General features: G+C 41.4%; 1 protein-coding gene across 1 annotated transcript; it reads left to right on the plus strand.

Moving 5' to 3' along the window:
- The first annotated feature begins 5,117 nt into the window (after window positions 1-5,117).
- On the plus strand, window positions 5,118-22,870 carry LOC133652039 (myosin phosphatase Rho-interacting protein-like). Its single transcript, XM_062050359.1, has 18 exons — window positions 5,118-5,278; window positions 6,665-6,742; window positions 6,817-6,882; window positions 7,024-7,175; window positions 8,996-9,080; window positions 9,140-9,322; window positions 10,545-10,601; window positions 13,497-13,565; window positions 13,648-13,737; window positions 13,808-13,911; window positions 13,974-14,370; window positions 17,176-17,241; window positions 17,309-18,754; window positions 19,030-19,177; window positions 19,241-19,358; window positions 22,141-22,300; window positions 22,370-22,468; window positions 22,534-22,870. The coding sequence occupies exons 1-18, from the start codon at window positions 5,153-5,155 to the stop codon at window positions 22,660-22,662; spliced, it is 3,573 nt and encodes a 1,190-aa protein (XP_061906343.1). The 5' UTR covers window positions 5,118-5,152; the 3' UTR covers window positions 22,663-22,870.
- The last annotated feature ends 1,149 nt before the right edge of the window (window positions 22,871-24,019 follow it).

Consider the following 24,019-nt stretch of genomic DNA (forward strand, 5'->3'; position numbering starts at 1 on the left):
TGTGTTTTATGTCGCACGTTTGCACCAAGAAAAATTCCTAGTTTGTGAACCCGTTCTCAAACAATGGCAATAAAACTATTCTGATTCTGATTCTGATTCTGATTCATTTAAAATACTAAGTGTAACACACTTATGTACTTGAGGACTATATGCAAGTGTAACACACTTCCTTCCATCCATCCATTTTCTACCGCTTGTCCCTTTTGGTGCACTCGAAAGACCAAGTAAGTATGCAAGTGTAACACACTTATGAACTTACAGTCTAAGTGTAAGTACACACGTGTAACACTCATGCACTTAAAAATACTAAGTGTAAGTATGCAAGTCTAAAGCACATTTTTACTAAAAAAAAACTAAGTGTAAGTACACAAGTGTAACACTCATGCACTTAAAAATACTAAGTGTAAGTATGCAAGTGTAAAACACATTTTTACTAAAAAAAAACTAAGTGTAAGTACACAAGTATAACATAAAGACTAAAGTGTAAGTAAATTTAACACACTTATGCGGACTAAGTGTAAATGCACAAGTGTAACAAACGCATGCACTTAAAGACGAAGTGTAAGTACGCAAGTGTAAATATTAAGTGTAAGAACACAAGTGTAACACACTCAAAGACGAAGTGTAACTACACAAGTGTAACATAAAGATTAAGTGTAAGTGTAACACACGCACGCACTTAAAGACGAAGTGTAAGTATGCAAGTGTAACACACTTATTTACTCAAGACTCAGTGTAAGTACACAAGTGTAACACACTAATTCACTCAAGTACACAAGTGTAATACACGTAAGCACTTAAAGGCTAAGTGTAAGTATGCAAGTGTAACACACTTATTCACTTGAAAATACTAAGTGTGAGAACACAAGTGTAACACACTAACGCACTCAAAGACTAACTGTAAGTACACAAGTGTAACATAAAGATTAAGTGTAAGTATACAAGTGTAACACTTATTTACTCAAAATACTTAGAGTAAGTACACAAGTGTAACACTTATTTACTAAAAATACTTAGAGTAAGTACACAAGTGTAAGACACTAATGCACTCAAGTACACAGGTGTAACAAATATTAAGTGTAAGTAAACAAGTGTAACACACTTCTTTACTCAAAAGACTAAGTGTAAGTCCACAAGTGTAAGACACTTATGCACTTAATCCACAAGTGTAAGACACTTATGCACTTAAAAGATTAAGTGTAAGTACACAAGTTTAAGACATCTAAAAGACTAAGTGTAAGTATACAAGTGTAAGACACTTATGCACTTAAAATACTCAGTGTAAGTACACAAGTTTAAGACACCTAAAATACTAAGTGTAAATACACAAGTGTAAGACACTTATGCACTTAAAATACTCAGTGTAAGTACACAAGTGTAAGACACTCTGTGTAGTAACTATTACTGCACGTACTTCCTGTGCCTACTTACCATTACTCAGTGTAGTATCTATTACTGCGAGTACTTACTGCGTGTGCGGCCTGTGCAGCTTGTGTAGCCTCAGCATGAACGACTCAGCTCAGTGATCACAATCCTGAGAGCTGCTTTGTTGCTGCCATACTTGTCTTTTAATAGCAGCACAGCTGCCATGTTGTCAGCATGTTATGTTTCGCATGACACTCAATACTCACCTTGCTCTATAGTCATTAGCAGAATAGTAGCAGGACTTACTGTACATTATAGCAAATATGAAAACATGTACATAAACAAGGTGGCATGTAAATAACAGAAGATATAATGCATGTCCCTATACATATATGTGCATATTACATGTGAGGTGTACACACAACACACATTTTCATAGTAGTGTTGTCCCAATACCAATATTTTGGTACCGGTACCGGTACTAAAATTATTTTGATACTTTTCGATACTTTTCTAAATAAAGGGGACCACAAAAAATTGCATTATTGGCTTTATTTTAACAACAAATCTTAGGGTACAGGGTATTGCAAGTTTGTCCTTAAATAGAATAGTGAACATACAAGACAACTTGTCTTTTATTAGTAAGTAAGCAAACAAAGGCTCCTAATTAGTCTGCTGACATATGCAGTAACATATTGTGTCATTTATCATTCTATTATTTTGTCAAAATTATTAAGGACAAGTGCTAGAAAATAAATTATTATTCAACTTGTTCATTTACTGTTAATATCTGCTTACTTTCTGTTCTAACATGTTCTATCTACACTTCTGTTAAAATGTAATAATCACTTATTCTTCTGTTGTTTGGATTTTTTACATTAGTTTTGGATGATACCACAAATTTGGGTATCAATCTGATACCAAGTAGTTACAGGATCATACATTGGTCATACTCAAAGTCCTCATGTGTCCAGGGACATATTTCCTGAGTTTATAAACATAATATGAATTTTTAAAATCCGAAAGATGTGATGCCAAAAAATATCGACATAATCATAGTAGTATCGACTAGATACGCTCCTGTACTTGGTATCATTACAGTGGATGTTAGGTGTAGATCCACCAATTGCGTTTGTTTACATTTTGATGCCGGTGAGCTACGGCAGTGGTCCCCAACCTTTTTGTAGCTGCGGACAGGTCAACGCTTGCAAATTTGTCCCACAGACCGATTTGGGGGGGGTATTTTATTTTAAACCCCCCCCCCATCCCCGCCCGGGGATGGTGGTAGCCCGTATAATGTAGACCGGAAGAGTTAGGAATGCATGGGATTCTGGGTATTTGTTCTGTTGTGTTTATGTTGTGTTACGGTGCGGATGTTCTCCCGAAATGTGTTTGTCATTGTTGTTTGGTGTGGGTTCACAGTGTGGCGCATATTAGTAAGAGTGTTAAAGTTGTTTTATACGGCCACCCTCAGTGTGAACTGTATGGCTGTTGACTAAGTATGCCTTGCAGTCACTTAAGTGTGTAGGGCAGACCCGCATCCAACATGTGAGTGGGCTGGCACACAATTAGTACAAAATTGGACGCTAAAGGAGCCCTCACGGTTTTCGGGAGAGGCACTGAAATACAAAAGTGTTCCGGTTAAATCGGGAGGATCAGCAAGTATGCAGCTGAGCTGCATCAGAGTGATCAAAGAGCTGCATGCGGCTCCGGAGCCGTGGGTTCCTGACCCCTGATATATAATGTAGGAACCTGAAATATTAATAACAGAAAGAAACAACCCTTTTGTGCGAATTAGTGTCAATGACTGTAAATGGGGGAGGGAGTTTTTTTTGGGTTGGTGCACTAATTGTAAGTGTATCTTGTGTTTTTTATGTTGATTTTATTTATTTATTTATTTTATTTCTAGTGCGGCCCGGTACCAATCGATCCACGGACCGGTACCCGCGGCCCGGTGGTTGGGGACCACTGAGCTACGGTGTGTAGTGAAGCATGTTTAACTATTCCTCGTCCTGCAGTGATAAAGATACATGTAAGAGACTTACTTTATTTGTCGTCATGGAGGCGAGGATTAGTGATTTAAGTAGCTACAACACTGCCAACACGCTGCAGGACTGCTTGTATGGCACATGATATCACACACAAGTAACAACGCCGCAGGACTGCTGGTATCGCACATGATATCACACACAAGTTATCACGCTGCAGAACTGCTTGTATCGCAAATGATATCACACACAAGTTATCACGCTGCAGAACTGCTTGTATCGCAAATGATATCACACACAGTTTCTATGTAAATGTATTTTTCATCAGTTTTTATGAGTCCCTTCTTTTGCAGTATACTTGAGTAATATTCATTTTTGTAATCAGTCTGACTTAAGTCTTGATGAAAGTCTCTGTGTTTATCTTGTTAAATTGTAGGTATTTTAGATATAATTATCGAATGTGATTCAAATAAGGAGTAAGATTATAATTCAGTGTTAATATTTGAGTGGGGCCCGGGCCCTTCTGTAGTGGAAAAGTTGGGCCCCGAGGTAAAAAAAAAAAAAAAGGTTAAGAACCCGTTTTAGAACAAGTTTCTTCCAATCAAGAGAAACATAATCTTCATTGTTCACACATGCTTCAAACATGAATAATAACTTAATCAGAAATCAGAAATATATCAATATATTTTGGATTTCTGATTAAGTTTTTATATTATATTATATTGATATTAATATATTATAATAATCTATATATTATATATATATATATATATTTATATATAATATTATATAATATATAATATAATATTACATATTATATATATATAATGTACTTATTATTAATATTATATTTATTATTATACACTTAATATTATATTCCCTTCATCACTTTTCAACAAATCTTTCATTACGACAAAAAAAAATTGTATTTACATTTGAAAATGTCCCAAAATTATTTCACGTCATTGAAGAATTTTTACTATCAAGAATGTTTTGAATGTTGCAAATGTCGCAGAATTTTGAAGAAATAATTAAAAGTTCTTAGGGGCCTAATAATATATTTTTCTTGAAGTGTATGTGAAAATGAGTAGAATATTTTTTCTTGCGTTTAGTGTTTATTAATAAATAAACTATGTGGCCGCACAGTTTTCATTTCCTTCACTGTATGGAGCGCACCCTAGCGTCACTCAGTGATTCATTCATTCATTGCAACTTAAACAATCGTGTATGATTAGTCATGTATTAGTTATGACCTCTTCTTTTTCTCATCCGTTCAAAGTTTGTCGTGTCGGTCTTGAAATAAGTTCCGAGACCAACCAGTAGGAGGTGCTATAATCAACATGTGAGCTTTTTGTCAGTAGCGAGGAGAACAAATCAACAACATTTAGTATGATATTCCTCCTTGGAAACACATATTTATTGTGTGTGATGTTTATTCTGAATAATATTTTACCTGAATGCAGATTTAAAAAATAAAATAGTCATAGTGATGTGTCGGAATCCTTTTTTTAACTTCAAGTTCTCCTTAAATAATAGAAGTTGCTATTTCCTGTCACGTTGCGTGATTTTTGTGAAGACACAACTTTTATGCACACATGCAATATTATACATCTGAACTTTAGTTCCTTTATTATGATGTCTTACCTACGCTTGACTTCACAGAGGGACTTTTATTTTGTAAGCCCTGAGCGGAAGCCTCGTACCGGGACGTCACGAGCGTGACGTCATGCGCCATGAGACGCCGGCGGCGGATGAGCGCGCCTTCACTCGGCCAGCGAGCGCGCCAAGCAGCGGGCGAGATGTCAGCCGACACAAGCAGCGGGCCGTGTGAGAAATTTCAAGCCAACGTGTTCAACCACAGCAAATGTCAGAACTGCTTCAAGTCACGGGAGCTGCACCTGCTCGGCGACCCCCTCGTGGAGCAGGTAAGACCACCAACACTCACCTTCTTCGTAGCATCAGTCACTTATTTAATATTAAATATGATAGTACAGAAACATAAATGTATATATTATACAATTAAAAGAAAGTACTAGAATGGTTTAATATAAATATTTTCTTTAGAAAAAATGGCATTATACATTGTAATATAGTCATATTGAATTATATATTTTTTAAAGATTGTAATATAACATTTAATTATAACTTTTTATTTAATTTAATATATACTCATATTGAATTGTATATTTTTATAGATTTTATAGCATTATAAATATTTGTAAATTGTAATATGTTTGTATTTAATTAATTTGTTTTATTGCTTGTGTATATATATATATATATATATATATATATATATATATATATATATGTATATATATATATATATATATATATATATATATATATATATACATATATATATTTATATATGTATATATATATATATATATATATATATATATATATATATATGTACAGTATGTATATATATGTACAGTATGTATACATATATATATATATTGAATTATACATTTTTAAATTTGATATATTCATATTGAATTACAGGTTTTTAATGAATGTATTCATATTGAATTCTATTTTTATAGATTGTAATATATTCATAATAAATTGTATAGATTGCAATAGATTAATATATAACTATATATATATTTATCTATTGCAATATATTGATATTGAAGCATATATTTTCATACATTGTAATATATTCATTGTAAAATATATATTTTTTATTGATTGTAATGCATGTAAAATTATAGATTTTTATAGATTTTAATATATTCATATTGAATTATATTTTAACAGATTGCAAAATATTCATATTGAATTATATTTTTGTAGATTGTAATATATTGTTTAATTATATACGTTTATGGATTGTAATATATTCATACTGATTTATATATTTCATAGATTGTAATATATTCACATTGATTTATATTTTTATAGATTAAAATATATTATTGAATTATATATTTTTATAGGTTGTAATATAGTCACACTGAATTATATTTTTTATAGATTGTAATATGTTCATAGTGAAATACATATTTATATAGATTGTAATATGTTCATACAGAAGTATATTATTTACCGAATTATAATAAAGTAAACATGTGACATCATAGTAGCAACACTATGTCATCTATTAATATTAATATCATGTTTGATTATTGTGGTTTCATCACAAAGACAACTCTTCCAATGTTGTCACGGTCATGTTGTCATTGTCTGACTACGCCCCTACAATTGGTCTATTTGGGTGTCACTGGCCACAACATTAGGCACACTGTTGGTGGGGCAGGTGTACCTAATAAAGTGACTGCTAATTGCGGTCATGTGACCTCCAGGGGAACACCGTCTACGGCGGCTGGCTGTGTTTGGCGCCCGAGGGGAGCGACTTTGGGAACCCGACGCTGAGGCCACGGGTAGGTCATGTGACTCAGGTGACACGTGCGCCGACAGGGCTAACGGTGTCCTTGTCTCCGCCCCCCTCCTGTAGAAATGGCGGCGGCGCTTCTTCCTCCTCCACGAGCACGGCAGCCTGACCTACGCGCTGGATGAGCTGGTGAGGGCGCCATGTTGTTGCCAGATGTTCACAGGGGATTTGGGATTAGCCCCGCCCCCCTTTGCCCCTTAAATCTACACTTGTTCAGCTGTCATTCATCCTCACGCCATCGCCATAGTAACGCTCGTTCGCCTCCTCCAGCCGGGCACGTTGCCTCAGGGCACGGTCAACATGAGTCTGTGCACGGACATCTTGGACGCGGAGACGCGAACGGGCCAGAGGAACACGCTGTGCATCATCACAGCAGAACAGGAAGTGTTCGTCCGGGCCGACAGCAAGGACGTCATCAACGGGTAATACTTGCATCAGCACACTTAATAAGTATACTGTATACTTACTGAGTGTGTGAAGGTTGACAAAGGAGTCAAAGGTGTCTTTGTACACTTACCTAAAATAACCCCAATATTTACCTTTTTCTTCTGTGCATGATTTGTTAATTTTAACCCGCCATTTTTTAAGTTAATCCCTCCATTTCCTGTCCAAGATGGCGACTATTGAGGGTGGTCAGTGTCCATCACTGCACACTCACCATTTTGTTTTGTTTGTTTGTTTTGAGTACAACATCCATGGACTGAGAGTGTACTGCTTTTTCATGTCTAACACACCTATGCACTCCAAAAACTAAGTGTAAGTACACAGGTGTAACACACCTAGCACTCAAACACTTATGCACTCAAAAGACTAAGTGTAAGTACACAAGTGTACACACCTATGCACTCAAAACACTTAAGTGTAAGTACACAAGTGTAACACACCTATGTACTCCAAAGACTAAGTGTAAGTACACATGTGTAACACGCTTATGCACTCAAAAGACTAAGTATAAGTACACAAGTGTAACCCTCAAAAGACTAAGTCTAAGTACACACACTTGTGCATTAAAATACTGAGTCTAAGTACACAAATGTAACACACTTACACACTGAAAATACTAAGTGTAAGTACAGGAATGTGACACACCTATGTACTCCAAAGACTAAGTGTAAGTACACATGTGTAACACTTATGCACTCAAAAGTCAAAAGGCTAAGTGTAAGTACACAAGTGTAACACACCTATGCACTCAAAAGACTAAGTGTAAGTACACACTTGTGCACTAAAAATACTGAGTCTAAGTACACAAATGTAACACACTTACACACTGCAAATACTAAGTGTAAGTACACAAATGTGACACGTATACACTTAAAATACTAAGTAAGTACGCAAGTGTAAAACACTCATACCCTGAAAATATGAGTACACAAGTGTTACACATGTATGCATTGAAAATACTAAAAGTAAGTACACAAGTGTCACACTTATACACTCAGTGTAGGTACACAAGTGTACTTATGCAGTAAGTATATGTATATAACTTAGTGTTTGTACACAATTGTAAAATATTAATGATAGGTACACAAGTGTAACACACTTATATGCACTCAAAGACTAAGTGAAGTGTCCTACTTAGTCTTTTAGTGCATATAAGTGAAGTGTCCTACCTAAAATAAGTGTCCTACTTAAAATACTCAAATTGAAAGTACTCTAGTGTAACGCGCTTATGTACTGTAAGTGTAAATATGCAAATGTAACACTTATGTGCTCAAAAGACTAAGTGAAAGTACAAAGACTGAGTGTAGGTACACAAGTATAACTTAAATATTAAGTGTAAGTACACAAGTGTATCACACTTATGCAGTCAAAGTGCAAGTACACAAGTGTAACACTCATGCACTTAAATTGTAAGTACGTAAGTATAACACACTCATGCACTCAAAGTGCAAGTACACAAGTGTAACATACCTATTTACTCGTAGTGCACTCAAAGTGTAAGTACACTAGTGTAGTAATACACTCATGCACTCAAAGTGTACGTACAAGAGTGTAATACTTAAAGTGTAAGTACAAAAGTATAACACTTATGCACTCATTGTGCACTCAAAGTGTAAGTACACAATTGTAACACTCAAAGTGTACGTACAAGAGTGCAACACTTAAAGTGTAAGCACAAAAGTCAACACTTATGCACTCATAGCGCACTCAAAGTATAAGTATGCAAGTGTGCCAATTAAGACGAGCGTTTGGTTGGGTAGAGGTGACGTGATGACGCATGTCTGCTTGTTCCCGCCAGGTGGAGCGAGCAGCTGTTGGTCTACCTGAGCAGCAGCAGACAGAAGCCGAAGAAAAAGCGCAAAGTCGAAGCTGTCAGCGGCCAGGTAGAACTTGGTGACGCCCGGTTTGACCTCCTCACCTTTAATGTCACACTCCACCTCAGGAACCTACTCCAGCCAAAATGGCCGCCACCTGCCCCGCCATGACGACGGCGACAGTGGTGACCGACGCCCCTCTGGGGGAGGAGCAACCGCCTAAGACCACGCCAGTCTGGACCGAAGCAGGCAGGGACCCGCCAGTCACGCCCAAGCAGGTCCTGAGTGACCATCGACCCCCCGAGCGAGAGGTGGGTTCCATGTTAGATACTTCCTGTCTGCTCGAACCTTCCGCCATGGTTCTTTTACTGGTGCAAAAAGTCAAAGTGGTGCAGCATGCTCGTGTGCTTTGTGGAGGTAACGCCTCAGTTTCAAACCCTGAACAAAACCATCGGATTAATCTGTGGCGCTAATAGCCCCCCCTGCTGTGTTTCACATCACTCTAATCCTGCCAGCTGTCAAAGATCTTTGGTTCGGACTAACTGCTCAGGTCACATGGGATGGGATGGAACTTTACTGTCATTGCACTTAAAAAGTACAAACCCGTCCAAGAACAGACATACAGTTTTACAGAGTGGACAGAAAGAAAAGACTAAAGGGTTGCCACAAGGGCGGCACCCTGGCAAAAAGGCAGGAAAAAGTCAAAATGGGGAGGGAGGCTCAGTTTGAGACCAGGAAAAAACCTAGAGCAAAGCACATTTACATTTTACGACATACAAATTAGAGGACCAGGTGCGCTGCTCCGTTTTCCATCATACCACGGGGAGCGAAGCAACAAAGTTGTTCCTCGACCTCGGTGCTCGCAGAGTGTTATAGCGATATCACAGCCAGTCCGTCCAACAAAAGTCAGCAAACAACAAATGTATGTCCAATGGAAGACAGGAAGGACTTTGGAGCTTCTTCGCCGCGCTGTCCTCTGGGGGAGTCTCGACGCAACGACCCTGCCACGCCATTGCAGCCAGGGAAGACGACATCCAGATTAGAATGTTTAATTTAAACCTTTCACTCTAGTTGTCCATTTTCTGGTCCTCAAGTTTGCATTGCAGAGGAGACAGCTTCTCCAAGATGTTGTTCAGTTTCGGATTTTAGTCCAAAACCACTCAAGTCTGAGTGCCCAGAGCTCTGCTCAGCAGATGTCCTGTTAGCATTGTCCTTGAGGGTCGACAGGCACATAACCCTCCACTTCTCCCAAGAAGTCCAGCAACAACCGCTCTGTCGAGAAGATCTTGTCAATTTCGTTGAGGGACCAGTTGATCAATTCCATTGTTTAGATTTTGGAGTTCAAAAAAAGGCACCAAGAAAGTTAAGAGAAGATGAAAGAAGCAAGCAGGGGAGATAGGGGAGAGGGAGGGGTTCGCCTTCAACAAGAGCCAGAGAGATGATGGCTATGATGGAAGCACACATGGTTGCCATAGTAACAGATGGACAATTCAGACTTGAATTTAAACAAATGTTTTTTTTGTTTTTTGACAGCCAGATTTACTGAACTTCAAAAAAGGTTGGATGGTGAAGCAGTGCCAGGATGCTCAGGTAAAATTGTTTATTGGTCTAAATTCTCCATAAAAAGTTGTTTGTAGGAAATGTGCTGCGAGTGCAAAGTCAGCTGGGATAGACTCCAGCTCAACGTTTTGACGACAATGATTTATTGCTGGAGCGCTTCATAAAATCCATGTTTCAAAGGATTTCATTCTGCTTTTTGGTCCCCCCACCCTTTCGGATCAGCCACATAAAATGACAATAAAACAAATTTTAAAAGATCTATATTGGTAGTAATAGATACAAAATTAGAACAAATGCAAAAAATAATTTATATAAGATAAAAATAACTGCATGATTTTTATTTGAAGCCCGTATTTAAAATAGTATTCATAGTTATATATGTGAAACGATTTTATACTTTTTTAAATTTGATGCATGTTTTGTATTAAAATGAATTTGTGGGAAATAAATCATTCAAATATGCTTTTTTCAGTGCAAAACAACTATTTTAAAACATGTATTTGCTTATGTTCCTGACACATGTTTGATCCCGAACTGATCCCAGCACTCACACTGCGCGCCATGTGGAACAATGGCACATCATTTGTCATAATATTCCTTATCAGTGACAGAGCCGCAAGGAGCTGGTAATAATTGTGTGGTAAAATGTCATATGAAGTGCTCTGTCATTCATTTATTGACATTGTGCATGCACTTCTTCAAGCAAAAACGGGGGAGGGGTGGCCCTGCGTCACACTAATGTATTTTGCTTGTTTGAAGGTAGAATTTTTATTGGCCAATTCTGGGATTTTGTCTGCCAGTCGGAACTACTCGTACAATCTGGTTAGTAACGTGAAGACAAAAATATGATTCAAGTGACAACGCGCGCAACTGTCATGTCAACCCGATGGTTTAGTTCTTTTTAATAAACTGTTCCATCCCTACTGTGTGTGTGGGTGTTTGCGTTTGTTTGTGCGTGTGTGTGTGTGCGTGTGTGTTTTTGTGTGCGTATGTGCGTGCGTGTGTATGAGTGCTAGGGACATTATTCAGAATACCTCTTACATACACTACTGAAAACGCTGTCACACAAACCACTGATTTTTTTTTCTCTCACACACTACTGAAACGTGAAACGCTCTCACTCACACAACTGAATTTTTTTTTGTCAGAGATTACTGAAACACTCTCATGCACACCAGTGAAACACTCTCCTAAACACTACTGAAACGATCTCACACAAAGAAGTTTTTTTTTTCCTCTCACACACTACTGAAACAATCTCAAACAAACAACTGAAATGTTTATTTCACGCACACTACTAAAACGCTCTCATAAACACGACTGAAACACTCAACTAAACACAACTGAAATGCTCACACAACTGAATTTTTTTGTATCACACACTACTGAAACTCTCTCAACACCACAGAATTTTTTTCTATCACACACTACTGAAACGCTCTCATAAACACCTCTGAAACACTCACACAAACAACTGAACATTTTCTCACACACTACTAAAATGCTGTCCGACACTACTGAAACACTCTGATAAACACTTCTGAAATACTCACACAAACAACTGAATTTTTTCTCTCACGCATACTACTAAAATGCTCTCATACACACTAAAACACTCACACAAACAACTGACTTTTGTTTCTATCACACACACTACTGAAACACTCATACACACTATTAAAAACGCCCTCATATACTAGATTGAAAACTATTTCCCTCACATGACTCTCATACATACTACCGTAATGCTCTCACACAAACTGATTTTTTTGTCACACACTACTGAAACACTCACACACTACTAAAACGCTCTCATACACTACTGAAACGCTGTCACACAAACAACTGAATTTATTTTCTCTCACACTACTGAAACACTCATACACACTACTGAATCACTCTCATACATACTACTAAAACACTCTTGCACCATTTTTTTTCTCTCTCACACATTACTGAAACACTTTCATACACACTACTGAAACACTCTCACACGAACAACTGATTTTTTGTTCTATCACGCACACTACTGAAACACTTATCACTACTGAAACGCTCTCATATACACCGATTGAAAATTGATTGAAAATTATTTCCCTCACACACGCGACTGAAACACTCTCATACATACTACTGAAACGCTCTCACACAACCTGATTTTTTTTTCTCACACACACTACTGAAACGCTCTCACACACTACTGAAACACTATGATACACACTACTGAAACGCTCTCATACACACTACTAAAATACTCTAATACACACTACTGAAATGCTCTCATACACTACTGAAACGCTCTCACACACACTACTGAAACGCTCTCGCACACACTACTGAAATGCTCTCACACACTACTGAAACACTCTCATACACACTACTGAAACTCTCACACACACTACTGAAACACCCATACACACTACTGAAATTCTCTCACACACTACTGAAACATTCTCTTACACACTACTGAAACACTCTAATACACACTACTGACACTAATACACACTACTGAAACACTCTCCTACACTCTACTGAAACGCTTTTATACACACTACTGAAACACTCTAATACACACTACTGAAACGCTGTAATACACACTACTGAAACGCTCTCGCACACACTACTAAAACGCTCTCACACACTACTGAAATGCTCTCATACACACTACTGAACTGCTCTTACACACACTACTGAAACAATCTCATACACGCTACTGAAATGCTCTCACACACACTACTGAAACATTCTCTTACACACTACTGAAAAACTTTAACATAAACAACTGAAAAATGAATCTCTCACACACAGGAATAAAACGCTCTCAGTTTCAGTAGTGTGTATGAGAGCGTTACAGTGCTGAAACACTCATACATACGGCCCCTCATACATGTGCGGTCTCTTACACCTTGTATTTGCTGCCCCTAGTGGAGGAAGTACTGGTGCGTGTTGTCTGCTGACAATCTGCGTTTCTACAAGCACTCCAAGGCCGAGGAGGTTTGTTGACCTTCATCTTGTTCGTCTTCTGTACTTTATTCCTCTCGTGTCGCGTCTGAGCTTCGTCTCCTTGTCCCCTCAGGCGTCGGAGCAGGAAGGAGAAGTGGACCTGAGCAAGTGCGTCAACGTGTGCGAGTGCGACGTCCAAAAGAACTACGGCATCCAGATCCACGTGAGACACCTTGTTAGCTCGTTGGCTTGTTAGCGTCACCAACATGAAGTTAAACGTTGACGTCCTCCAGACGCCTACTGGCGTCTGCACGTTGTCGGCCATGACGGCAGGAATACGAAGGAAATGGATCCAGGCTCTGATGAAGAACGTGCACACGGCCTCTGATGTCACCAGGTAACTTGTTGACACCTTTAATATCCTCCATGTCACACTTTACATGGCTCCACCCCCTGCAGTCAACCAGACGTGACCCGAGACTCTTCAGAGCGGGACCGACGCACCAGGACGGTTCTGGAGCGAAGGCGTGACGGTCGCTACAAAACCTGTGACTGGACGGAGCTGAAGCCTCAGAGCAAACCGCCGGCAGACGCCGACCTCCACAGCGGCGAAGCTCCGCCCTCCCTTCAGTCCGGCGACCTGGAGCAGAGCCACAGGAGAGACATGAGGAGGAGGCGGTACGAGAACATCCTGGGCGTGTCTCCAGGTCGCGAGGTGATGGGCGACGCTGCCGCCGCTAACCCGAGGACGCTGCTGGAGGAGGAGATGGAGGCGTGCTGGAAGCAGGTGGAGAAGACCACCTTCAGGCACTTGACAGACCACGCCCCTTTGATCATAATGGACGACTACAAGAAGGTAGTCAGTATGCTCAACATCAATTTGCACTTCAATTCTTCTAAAGATAAAAAAAATGTAATAGTTCCAGCCGCAGTAACACTGTGTTGCTGTTTAATTACCGGAAGATAATGGGCTAAATGGTCAACAAGTGATCTAGTACAGGATGAAGAACTTGATTAGTTCCAGCCGCAGTAACACTCTGTTGCCGTTTAATTACCGGAAGATAATGGGCTAACGAGTCAACAAGTGATCGAGTACAGGATGATGAACTTGATTAGTTCCAGCCGCAGTAACAGACTGTTGCTGTTTAATTACCGGAAGATAATGGGCTTACGAGTCAACAAGTGATCGAGTATGGGATGATGAACTTGATTAGTTCCTGCCGCAGTAACAGACTGTTGCTGTTTAATTACCGGAAGATAATGGGCTAACAAGTCAACAAGTGATCTAGTACAGGACAAAGAACTTGAGTAAAAGTGAGCAAGCTCATGACTGCCAACTCCAAGTTCTACCTAAGAAATCCAGACTCAAAAAAATTTTTGAAGATAATAACAATTTTGTAAATGTTATATTGAAAGGGAAACCTTTATAAACGCTGGCTAACAATGAAGCTAATGCCTGTACACTATTTTGCTCATAAAGCCCTCTAAAAACATCCTAAAAAGCACAAAAAATACACTATTTACATCTCATGACCTGAATATCAGAATTTGCGATATTATTATAAATGGGTTATACTTGTATAGCGCTTTTCTACCTTGAAGGTACTCAAAGCGCTTTGACAGTATTTCCACATTCATCCATTCACACACTGATGGCGGGAGCTGCCATGCAAGGCGCTAACCAGCAGCCAGCAGAGGCAAAGGGTGAAGTGTCTTGCCCAAGGACACAACGGACGTGACTAGGAAGGTAGAAGGTGGGAATTGAACCCCAGTAACCAGCAACACTCCGATTGCTGGCACAGCCACTCTACCAACTTCGCCACGCCGTCCCTTATAGGTGCTGTGATCACAGAGAGCTAACTAGCTTATGCTGCTATATTGACACATTGAGCTGTTGCATCACCTCTGAGTTGGTGAAAGTTAATTCTAGATTATAAATCATGCCTCTCACCTGGCTAGTAGAAGGTTGTGGACATAAACCCAGGAGTTGGTCAACTTTGTCATCCAACTTAGACCCGAAGATGGCGAGAAAGACAGGAAAAGACGGGTTTTTTTTAACACTTTGTGAAAATGATGATTCATTCTGCATCTAAACGGGAAGATATAAATATCCAGTTGGTCATCATCCCAGTGAGAGCAGAAATTGTACAATGAGTGATTGTTTTATTAACTCATAGTCTTGTTTTGCACTTAGCAATACTGCTAAATGATGCTTATTTGCGTCACTAAAACTGTAACTGTTTAGCACACAGCTTCTAAAACTTTTCGATTATCCTCCTTGTATTCAGGCTCAAAAATATACGTTTCTGGATCACCGAAAGCAGTCTGTGTTGTCTCTCATAATGTCTGCCATGATTAGTTGTGTTGTTTTTGTTGAAGGAGGAAGTGAATGTTGTGATGCGTCTGTTATATTAATACACCGCCATATTCTTAAAATGAGCAAAATACGTAAACATTAAATGTTACTATGAATATTACTACATTACATATATACGTACTTACAGCGTGTATATACAACTTTGATGGAGGCTGTTGCGTCGACAGCTCTTCCTCCCAAGGAAGTCGAAGTCTGCTGTCCACTCCCAAGTTCTTTTAATGGCAAATAAGCTGATGTTAAATTGACCACCAAAAGCAGTAGTTGGTATTTCGTTGTTTATTGTCAAAGCTTTGGCAATAATGAGACCAACCCAGCACCCAAGCGTTCCCCAGCCCGGTCCAGATCGGTCTACCAAAACCCCGGCACTCCTGTCTACCTCCTCCTTCTCCTGTCCCCCCCACCTGCTGTTTCCCCAGTCTAGCTGTGCTCCGTATCTCAGGAATGTAATGGCAGTCTCAACAAAGACAGCGCTCTGACTCTAACCAAGGACACTCGAATCCAAGCACTTTGTACCACACGAGACATTAGCTGATGTAAATATGACTATAGGAGTTTTTAGAAAGAAGTAACACTTAAATACGGATATGGCTTCCAACAAGTCTTATTGAATGTTTTTTTTAAGTGCTTTATAGGCGGAATGGATAAAATCTCATTGACTCCATTTAGCCACCTCTTGCTAGTGTTTATTTACCAGTTAGATCGCATAAATAAAAAGAAAACATTGTGAATTATAGGCAAACATTTTTTTAAAAAAGTGCAGTTCCTCCTTAAGGTCGCGATAGAATCGGCATTAGAGAAGCCAGAACTAAAACCTAAAAAATTTGCAGAGGCTGCTAGCATGTAGCAACAAGCGCTAGCGGGCACAGAGCTTCTTCAGCTACGTCACACAGAGTTGGTTAACTAGTTGAAAATTTTACAGGAGGTCTTTAAAAAAAAGAACAGACCTCTTTTACAGAAGATCTTTTAAGTTGTTTTTAAAGTAGCAGAGTGCTCCTGTCACAGAAAGGACCTTTGACGAGCACAGGACCTTTGACGAGCATAAATTAATTAAACAAATAAATAAATAGCAATATAATAAATGTATTTTGCTGTGGTTGTCATACCTTTTTCTCAAGCTTGGCTCCACCATAATGACCAACATTAACATACAGTAGCGTAGTAGGCATAATTATTCATTAAAAACAAGGCAGAGGTTTGATTTAACATGTATACTTAATGTTTTAGGCCACTGTAACATTACACACAGTTTGAACAGTAACACTGTTGTTTTGTGTTTGCTTGAAGTTTGAGCTGGAAGATTCCGAGCGCAGCAGACTGGAGTGTCAATGTCAGCCGAGTGCTTCCTGTCAGGTAAGCCACTTCCTGTCTTCTGAAAAACGAAGAAGCACCAGTCGTCTCACTCTGGTCTTTCCCAAAGTTGGACCCTCCACAAGGACGTGATGGAGACGAAGGTCCACTGAGCGGCTGCGCAGGAAGCGCAAGTCCAGAAGCCCCGCCCACAAGGTGCAGCCGTGACGCAGACCGGGATTTACTTCCTGTCTGTTTGTCCTCAGCTGCCTCAGACCGCGACAGCACTCGCTGTGCACCGCACGTCTTCACCAGCGAGCATCGTGTTTCTCTCCTGCGTCCGAGTGCCGGCTGCGCCATGCTGGACACGCTGGCCGAAGCGGGTGGAGACTCGGTGGAAGGTCTCGCTCGGGTCAGCCAGGAAGTGGAGCTGCTGACCAGGCGGAACCGCGCTCTGGACCAACGGAACCAGGAGATGCTGAACCAGCTGATGGAGGCCGACGTCCACATCGAGCGTCTGAAGGAGGAGCTCCGCAGGACGGATCCCAAAAAGACGCAGGGTCTGGAGCGAGAGCTGCTGGAGAAGAACCAGAAGCTCCTGGAGGCTCAGACGCTGATCACCTCGTTGGAGGACAGTCTGAGAGACGCCCAGAGAGGCGGGGGACAGGAAGAACGGCTGAGAAACAGGGAAAGTTACCTTCTGAGATGCTTTGAAGCCACCGAGGCCAAACTGAGCGAGCTGGAGGAGAAGCTCCGCCAGTCGCAGCTCAGCTGCAGGAAGCTCCAGGCGGAGAACGCCACCCTGAAGGAAGCGCAGAACCTTTGCCTCCAAAGAGACGCCCGGATGCTGAGCAGGGAGGCGGAGGGGACGATGGCGCTGAGGTGGAACCTTCTGGAAAAGTTACTGGAGGACGTTGCCAGGTTTTACGTGGGCAAGACGTGGATGTGGACAAGCAGCGAGGAGGAGGGGCAAGCAGTCGCCACCGCCTGTCAGCGGAAGTGGTGCCCAGAGGCGGAGCAGGAGGCGGAGCTTCTCGGCGGGGCAACCTCACAGATGATTCCTGAAGAGAACATCACAGGAGACGAGTCCCGCTTAGGTGGTGGGAAGCGGGGCCAGGAGAACCCTCTGAAGCAGTTGTGCAAGCAAAGTGTTGTGGAGCGTTCCGGAAGGGTTGCTCACATGACCCCGCCCTCCCCCGCCCGCGCGCTAGACGAAGTGGGACTGATGGCCGAGCGACTCTTTCGCGTCGCCAAACCTCCGTGGTCCGTGCTCTTTTACCTGGCGGCCACTCAGGTGGCGTACTGCTGCCATGTGACCAGGCTATGCTCCACCTACCAGTGGGAGACGCCCGGCTCCGCCCAACCCTGCAACCGCTGCCTCCGGCTGACGGAAGAGAATCGGCGACTCGGGGAAAGACTTTGTAGCGCCGAGCGCCGCGCAGCCAAGGTCACGCCGCAGCATCAGGTGATCATACTGGCGGCACGTGTGGCGGAGCTGGAGGAGAAGCTGTCAATCACAAGCCAAAACCTGACGTCGGCTCAGAGGCGACACGACAAGGACATGGAAAAGCAGAAGGTAGGGGGCGCCAAACTCAGAAAGTCAACTCTTAGCTAACTTTGAGCTAGCTGTTAGCATGCTATTGTAACCCTAGTTACGAACTAGTAATAGAGGAAACAGGTGCGTAGTTTTCAAGCCTGGGTTACATTATGTACGACAAATGAGATTACACACATCGTTGCTGATTTTACATCATTCCATGAACACACGCACTATTTCAAATGCTAACAAGCTAGTAGTTAGCATGCCAGCGCCTACCAAGATAGCCGACACAATGCGTGTGACGCCATCAGGCGGCGTGCGAGAGGAGCCTTGCCGCCATGGAAGAGTCCCACTTGAAGGTGTCCGAGGAGCTCCAGCGACGCCACCTCCTGGAAGTCGACCGCCTGCTTGAGAATACGGACAGACTGCTGGAGGAGGAGACCGCCGCCACGGCAACTGGTGAGACGCTCGCGCTGGTGCGTGCCCTCGCAACATTGTGACCTCTTGTGTTGTCCCCCTCAGCTATGGAGGCCATCGAGCGAGCCCACCGCCTGGAGCTGGACAAGGAGGTGCAGAAAAGGCGCCGAGTCATCGGCGCGACAGGCGGCGCTCTCGTGGAGCACATGCACAAACAACACAGGTGCTGCTAACCTCTAATAGCATGTAGCGCTAATTAAGGCCATCCTTTTTTAGACTGAAGTTGAACAATTTGTTCTACAGAACAATAGAAACACCAGCACTGTGAGAGATCAAGCGATCTCAAGGCTGCCCGTCTCTCATGCTTTTGTCCTACTTGGTTGTTTTGCCTTGACGGGTATCGAAACTGAAAGTTAACTAGGCGCGTGAGCCTAGCACACTCCTTCACTCTCTCTCTAGGCTGGTATTTCATGACACCATTAATAAGAATGTGGATAAAAAAAATAAAACACAGGGTGCATTCATTAGGGCCCGAGCAGCGATGCAAGCCCTGCAAGGGCCCTAATGAATGAACCCTGTGTTTCTTCTTATATACTTTTGGACGCCTTTTTGAGGTCCTTAACATGCACGAAAAGTCCCCATATTTTGCAGGTACGTCAGGTATGACAAAAATATATATATTTTGTGGGTCCCGAAAATTCTATTTAAAAAATTGCCTCTGTAGCGCCACCTTTAAAATTAGAAAAAAATACCAATTTCACGTGCGGACACGAAAATCGCAAGAGACGTCTATCATGACGGGACGCACATAAAAGTCTAGAAACACGTACCTAAAAACGAACAGGAAGTCGGCCATCTTGGTTTTCGGCCTCCATTTGTTTGGCGGAAAAACTGGGTCGTACTTTAGCTAACTTCTCCTCAGGACTTTGACCAAGTGAGTCGCGGTTAAAATTACAGATACTTGACATATGACATAGCCGATAATAAACTGTGGGGGAAAAAATTATTAGGCCGTAAAATGTGGAGGTGGTATGGCACCAACTTTGCTGCCATGCTTTTTGGCCATTTTTGAGTGAAGACAAGTGGTCATACTTTTAAAGAACTCATCCTAGGGACTTTGACCAAATGAGTCGCCGTTAAAATGGCAGATACTTGATGATAAATTGCGGACAAATTTTCCCTACACCATAAGATGTGGGCGTGGCACAGCGCCTGACTTTGCTCCGATGATTCGCCACAAAACACAACGGTAATACCTCAGCTCCACAAATTCAGATCTCGATCTCATTTGGTAGAAATGATGATGGTGACACCCTAAAGTGCCCAATGGGTCAGCACATACTCTTTCAAATGTTCTTGTAATCAGACCATATTTTTCGGTTTATTAGATGGAATCTTTACTGGGCATGTTTCGACTCATCTGCAGTCTTCTTCAGAAGGGTCACCTGACCACTGACGTGTTGCCTTTCAGCTGCTCTTATAGGCGTGGTTAATGGATGAGGGAGTCCCAGGTATGTGAGAGCATGAACGTTCCCTCATCCCGATTGATGGTTTCCTTGGGCCGCTTCCTTAGTTCGATCGCCTCCTTAATCCATCATTTGAATTTGTTACTTTCTGTCCCGATGATTTTGCTGTTGCCCCAGTCCATGAAGTGGTTATTTATTCTGCAATGATCTGAGGGGGTAGCCAACCAGGTATACTTGACAGGTCTGCCTGGTTAGCCACGCCTACAAGAGCAGCTGAAAGGCAACACGTCACAGTGGTCAGGTGACCCCTCTGGAGAAGACTGCAGATGACAGTCGAAACATGTCAGGTAAAGATTCTATCCAATATACCGAAAAATATGGGCTGATTACAAGAACATTTGAAAGAGGGTCAGCACCTGTTTATATTAACTCGTAGTGGGCGGACCCGAGCGGCAAAAACTGCCCCACAATATCGCCATTCGAACTCATTTCTGCACTTTAGGCAATCGGATTACAAAAAATGTTTTTGCAAATGACAGGATGTGGGTGTGGCATGGCGCCAAACTTTGATCTGATGGCTCGCCACAAAACGTTAAGAATTCGGGTTCACAAGTCCAGGTCTCGATCCTATTTGCTACAAATAATGATGACAGTCTGACGTGCCATCCATCCATTTTCTACCGCTTGTCCCTTACGGGGTTGCGTGGGGTGCTGGAGCCTATCTCAGCTGCACTCGGGCGGAAGGCGGGCTACACCCTGGACAAGTCGCCACCTCATCGCAGGGCCAACACAGATAGACAGACAACATTCACACACTAGGGCCAATTTAGGGTTGCCAATCAACCTATCCCCAGGTGCATGTGATGTGTTTGGAGGTGGCAGGAAGCCAGAGTACCGGAGGGAACCCAAAGTCACGGGGAGAACATGCAAACTCCACACAGAAAGATCCAGGCTCGAACCTAGGACCTTCATATTGTGAGGCACACGTACTAACCCCAGTTCCACCGTGCTGCCCACAGTCTGAAGGGGCTTTATTTATGTATTTTCTTATTTATTATTATTGTACTGTACTTTACTTGACTTGACCTGAATTGACTTGACTTGACTTACCTTGACCTTTATTTAATTTAATTTTTATTTGTATTTAATTTTTTAAATTTAATTTAATTTTTTTATTTTATTTTATGTGCAGCTAAGCACCGCAAGGGCCCTACTGTTTTTTCTTCTATACGTTTGAACACCTTTTTGAGGCCCCTTAACATGCTTGAAAAGTCCCCACAATTTGCTGGTGCATCAGGTATGGCGAAAAAGTTCATATTTTGGGGTCCGGAAATTTTTGGTGGTGGTTCAGGGCATCGGAAAAGACAGAAGGCCCGTTAATTGTGCTTATCTTCGAGTAGAACCAAGGCCAATTCTAAGGCGTGTGTGTGTGTGTGTGTGTGTGTGTGTGTGTGTGTGTGTGTGTGTGTGTGTGTGTGTGTGTGTGTGTGTGTGTGTGTGTGTGTGTGTGTGTGTGTGTGTGTGTGTGTGTGTGTGTAGTGAGGACCTAGCGTCCTCTCAGCGGGAGCTGGAAGATTTGTCCTGTGAGTTCTCTCGGAAGTGTCTCGAAAACAACCACCTGCTCCAGGTGCTGGACGCGGAGAGGAAGACGCTGAGTCAGCGTCAGCAGGAGAACCGGGACCTGATGGCTCTGAACCAGGTGAGGTGTCCAGCCGGGAGAGACGTTGAGAACTTTCCAGAAGCAACTTGATTTTGTGTCGGTGAACAGGAGCTGAGCGCTCAACTGACGTCCAACATCACTCGCCGCTCGCCGGCGGAAAGGGAGGCACTTGCGCCGGCGCACGACGTCATCGTTTCCAAGTTGGAGGTGAGTGGGCGGAAGTCACCCAAGTCCGGTTGTGTCGTCATGGCGACCGACGCTCTCCTTTTCAGCTGCTGCTGCGCGTGAAGGAGTGCGAGCTGAGGAGCGTGAGGCAGCAGCTCAGCTTGCTGCGGCAAAAACTTCACGCCACGCAGCGGGTCAAAGGTGACCCGCCGACGGCACCGGAAGTACCAGGATGAAGCAGGAAGTCAATGCTGGGCTCACACCTTTTCATGTTTGCGGGCAAATTCACAATATCCAAAATGTCCAGGGAGGTCTTAATGAACTGGAAAATCATTTAAAGTACTTTTTGTGTGAATGTTGCTTGTAAATATTGGTTGTAAGCCTCTTTTATGGATATTTACTAGTGTGTGACGTGTTTACTTGTGTGCGTTAATAAAGACAAAAAAGTGAAACATGTCAGCAGTTTGATTTGAAAGTTGCATCAAGATAACTTTGCCATGACTGACGTGTGGATCGATACTGAAATATTGATACTGTTGATACCAGACCTTTACACTCTAATATCAATTCTCAAATGAAAAATACTTTTCACACTTTGCTTCAGGAGTTTCCAAACTTTTTCCACTAAGGGCTGCAAACTGAAAAGTCAAAAGTTTGCGGGGGCCATTTTTATTTTTTTTAAATGTTTAAAACTCACGACTTGGACTATCGTGCAGTTTCCTGCGTGGATTGTTTTCCCAAGATGCATAAGAATTGGACCGGTCATGGCGTGAAGGTAAATACATGTTTAATTATTACTCTAAAAAGTAAACAAAAGGCGCGCTCAAGGCGGAGACACAAAACTGGCTAAAGAACAAAAACTTACACTTAACGTAGACTATGGACTATAGGTGACTAAGTATATTATTTTTTAATTAGTTCGAAGATTTCAGCTTTTTCTCATTACATTCTAATTGTTTTCTTTTTTTTCTTACATTTTAACTGTTTCTCCATGGAAGAATAGAATGGAAAATAATGATAATATGATTGTGTAAGTGCGTAACCTACTGTGTCAAAAAATTCTGCCTGTATGAAAATAGTAATGTTTGGTTACCTAATACAGTGTTTATCATTGTAATTTTTTAAATAATTCATTCATTAGCATTTTTTTTAGTTAACTGACTAAAAAAATTGTATATTTTAAGTATATTTCATAAAAATTTTGAGAGCTTATTTTATATATTTTTAAAAAACGTTTTCCTCCAAGGGCTGCAATCTTAAAAGTCAAATAGGGATCATTTTGATACTTCAAACAAAACGCTAAAAACGGATATATGTATTTAAGGACAAAACGTTGTGTTATAGGTGCTTTTTCTCATTACATTCCGTTTTTTTGCTCTTTTAGATAAATTATTATTTAAAACCTCAACGTTTTAAATTTTAGCAGACACATACTGTGTAGTTGCAAAAAGTATTGGTATTGGATCAGTATCGCCGAATCCATGAATTGATTAACGTGGACCCCGACTTAAACAAGTTGAAAAACGTATTCGGGTGTTACCATTTAGTGTTTAATTGTACGGAATATGTACTGTACTGTGCAATCGACTAATA

Source organism: Entelurus aequoreus, linkage group LG06 (genome assembly GCF_033978785.1).
Source record: "Entelurus aequoreus isolate RoL-2023_Sb linkage group LG06, RoL_Eaeq_v1.1, whole genome shotgun sequence".
Lineage (NCBI taxonomy): Eukaryota > Metazoa > Chordata > Actinopteri > Syngnathiformes > Syngnathidae > Entelurus > Entelurus aequoreus.